The sequence below is a fragment of the Brassica napus genome, chromosome A2 (assembly GCF_020379485.1).
Source record: "Brassica napus cultivar Da-Ae chromosome A2, Da-Ae, whole genome shotgun sequence".
In the NCBI taxonomy this organism is placed as follows: Eukaryota; Viridiplantae; Streptophyta; class Magnoliopsida; order Brassicales; family Brassicaceae; genus Brassica; species Brassica napus.
This window is the reverse complement of record NC_063435.1, coordinates 12148324-12151678: the sequence shown is the minus strand read 5'-3', so window position 1 is coordinate 12151678 and position 3355 is coordinate 12148324. Positions and strand designations below refer to the sequence as shown.

The 3355-nt window shown below is 34.7% G+C and overlaps 1 protein-coding gene across 1 annotated transcript; it reads right to left on the bottom strand.

The window, feature by feature from the left end:
• Positions 1-461: 461 nt before the first annotated feature.
• On the bottom strand, positions 462-2850 carry LOC106378145 (transcription factor MYB41-like). Its single transcript, XM_022708708.2, has 3 exons — positions 2075-2850; positions 1401-1530; positions 462-1305 (listed from the first exon to the last, which is right to left on the bottom strand). The coding sequence occupies exons 1-3, from the start codon at positions 2205-2207 to the stop codon at positions 828-830; spliced, it is 741 nt and encodes a 246-aa protein (XP_022564429.1). The 5' UTR covers positions 2208-2850; the 3' UTR covers positions 462-827.
• Positions 2851-3355: the final 505 nt, after the last annotated feature.

Here is a 3355-nt window from a genome sequence, read left to right as displayed (position 1 = left end):
TTTATCATAAGTCTCATGTTACTTTATTGGAGAGAAGATCCCACATCGAATATATGAAAAGGACTTGAGTAATATATAAGGGACTTGGGCCAATCCACTAATTGCCAATTGGTTTTAAGTTGGAAGCTCAAGAAACTTATCATGGTATCAGAGCCAGGTTCAATACCCTAACCCATTAATCCGGCCCGGACAGTAGCCCGATCATCCCATTAGCTGATGGCCCATAGAAGGCTCAGTTCCACCGAGATCGCTAGAAAATAAAGCATGATTTCGGAGGGGGTATGATGGATTCTGCGAGATTAATGGTTATACGCACCATTATCTCGAGAGAGGGTATTGGAGAGAAGATCCCACATCGAATATATGAAAGGGACTTGAGTAATATATAAGGGACTTGGGTCAATCCAATATACTTGTTCGAAATCAGACTGGTATAGATCGTAAGTGCTGCTCCTGAAGAGATGCACACAAAAATTTACATGGAGCCTACATTTTTATATGGAACTCACATCTAAAAAAAAAAAAAATTTGATATTCTTATTTATTTAATCAATAATATGGTAACAAAACATATTACACTAATAAATTTTATACATTTTTTTTGGACAAAGATTTTATACATATAAACTTATTAGAACAATATGAATATGGATATACAAAATGGTAAAAAGCTGTTTATTTTTTTCACAAAAATGTTATAGCAAATAAGTTTTTGTATAATCATGTAGTATATTTATGATAATAGAAAAATATTTTATTTTGTACGGAGTCTCGGGTGTCTCAGGACCGACCGCGTAACGTAAATCGTAAGGCTCAATGATGAGTAGTCATTGAAAGCAGCCACGAAGCCAGTCGTCGTAGTAGTAGTAGCTAGAGTCACAAGCCAACTCATCTAACGACATCGTACTGATCAGATTCTTATCAATCTCCATGAAACAACCAATCACTTTCTCCTCTTCTTTCCTGCTGCTTATCATCGTCTTCTCTTCTTCATCGACTTCTCTTGGTTCCGAAGATATCATCACAGTCCTGATCCTATCGAGTGCAAGTTTCCTCGAGGAGATTCCAGCAGCAAGCTTGTTAAGTAGACGTACAGAGCCTGTGGAGGAAAGAGAGAAAGAAGTAGTAGAAGAAGAATGTCTCCGTGCTGGAGACAACCTCGTTGAGGAGGAAGTGGCTTTGATTGGCTCATGGGTCATCGGATCTATCCCACTTCTGCGAAGTCTTTTCTTAAGACATGAGTTCCAATGATTCTTGATATCATTGTCTGTTCGGTTTGGCATTTGCTTTGCTATTGCTGCCCACCTTATATGTAATTATTCATAATATATAATCAGTTTAATTATGTATCATAATCTATAACACGTTTTGGTATTTCACTTAGACAGAATTTAAATTACCTGTTTCCAAGAAGGGAGTGAAATTTGATGATATCATCTTCCTCCTGAGGAGTGAACTTGCCTTTTTTAATACCAGGCTTCAAATAATTCAGCCACCTTAATCTACAACTCTTTCCACATCTATGCAGACCTTTTTATATTTCATTTTGAAAAAATATATATCAGAAGAGGTGAAATTATCACTTTAACATAGTGGCCAACAGATACTGTTATTATGATTGAACATTTTTTCCATCACACGGAAAAAAAAAGGAGAAACACAATCACAATAACAAGTAACAGGATAATACTTGGTTTTCATGGGTTCATATATTATCATTATAGAAGTCTATCAAACACGATCGAATAATCATGGTTTACAAACATCTTTGCTGTAAAGTATCATGTACTCTTTCTGATATAGACTCCCAAAATAGATTTTTTTTTTCTTCTAAAATCTGTATAGAAGGACTTATGTTAGAACAAAAACCAACAAAAATTAAAACTAACAAAATCGAGAAATACTAGAAGTCTAGAACCAGCAAAGTATAAAGAAAATCACAAAAAACAAAATCCTTGATCCGACATAAACTGGAATTTATAGATCCCGGCTTTGAAAGAGACACAAATAGGTGGTCCAGACATATTGTATGCATATATATAGAGTGTAACTGAGTAAGTATATATTTTATTACCGGCTCTCTTAGGCAGGGCACCCCAGTCCCTGACACCGTATTTGTTGATATAAGCGATGAGCATCCGGTCTTCCTCCGCCGTCCATTCTCCTCTCTTTATCCCGTCGACGTCGAACCATGTTGTCCTCCCCATTTTGAACCAACCAGGTATCGCTAAGTATACACACTTCTCTCTGGTCGATTTGAGCTTTCCTCTTAATCAGTCACCGTATAGTCAGATAATAATGACCTTATAGAACAATGAGCTTTAGAAAAAGTACAAAAAGATCAAGTGAATTATTGATTACTGTTTTTATTTGATTTATACCTGATTTTATCAAGACACTTTCAATTATTTATGTAAGGTTTTCTCACACTCTCACTTAATACAGAAGTTGAATGGCCTTTTGTTGAGTGAGGAAACGAGGAAGTCAATATATATATAGTCATTTCCATGTTTTTGCTCTCTTTTTATTTTAACTAATTACAACCGTTGGATTCTTATATGTATATCTTGATGCTGATACATCCTTTTCATTTTTGATTCTTCGTTTAAGATAGTATTTTTTTTAGTTACTATAATTATTCCGCATAGGTAAGCATGATAATTCCACGAAGTTACACATTCTGACATTCACAACACATGATACAAATGATCATTTTCATGATAACCGTTGTATTTGAATCAGAGTCCATTCATGTTCATTCAATCTCTCGTACAGACTAATACCCAAAGAAACAAAAAAAAAAATCTATCGTTTCAAACTCCCACGATCATTTGACAAGATTTAAAACGATAAATGAAAAGAAATGACAAGCATGGTTGTGTCCATCCATGGCTTTTTCTCCATTTTCCACGTGCTTAAATAACTTTGTCTCCTAGGTAAGACACGAGCTTCGAGAAGAAAAAAGATAGATTCGTTTTTGTTTTTTTTTTTTTTTACTCAAGAAGAATAAGGACCTACGAGGGGGGAAACATCCATCATCCAAAAGCAAAATATTGTGAAAGCAAAATATTTTAATTAACTGAGGCTTAGAATCTCAAAGGGGATAAAAGCAGGGAAAATGGTTTTTTCAGATTTCAACAATTTACGTCGCGTTTTCTTAGAGCAAACAAAAAATAAGTGCAAAATCATTCCTGAACTGAGATTTTTTTAAAGATTCCAACCCAAATTTGACTCCGTAATATGAAATTCTACTTTGACTAACTTATCGTTAGTCAATCGTTAAACAATTTTGGTCGTGACTTTTCAGACCTGAACAATGAGTAAGTGCAATTTCATATCCAAACTGAATAATAAT

Coding starts and splice junctions, on each gene's coding strand:
- LOC106378145 (XM_022708708.2), bottom strand. CDS start 2,207: ATGGGGAGGACAACATGGTTCGACGTCGACGGGATAAAGAGAGGAGAA. Junction 1,531..2,074: donor TGCCCTGCCTAAGAGAGCCG/GTAATAAAATAT, acceptor AAATATAAAAAG/GTCTGCATAGATGTGGAAAG. Junction 1,306..1,400: donor CACTCCCTTCTTGGAAACAG/GTAATTTAAATT, acceptor ATTACATATAAG/GTGGGCAGCAATAGCAAAGC.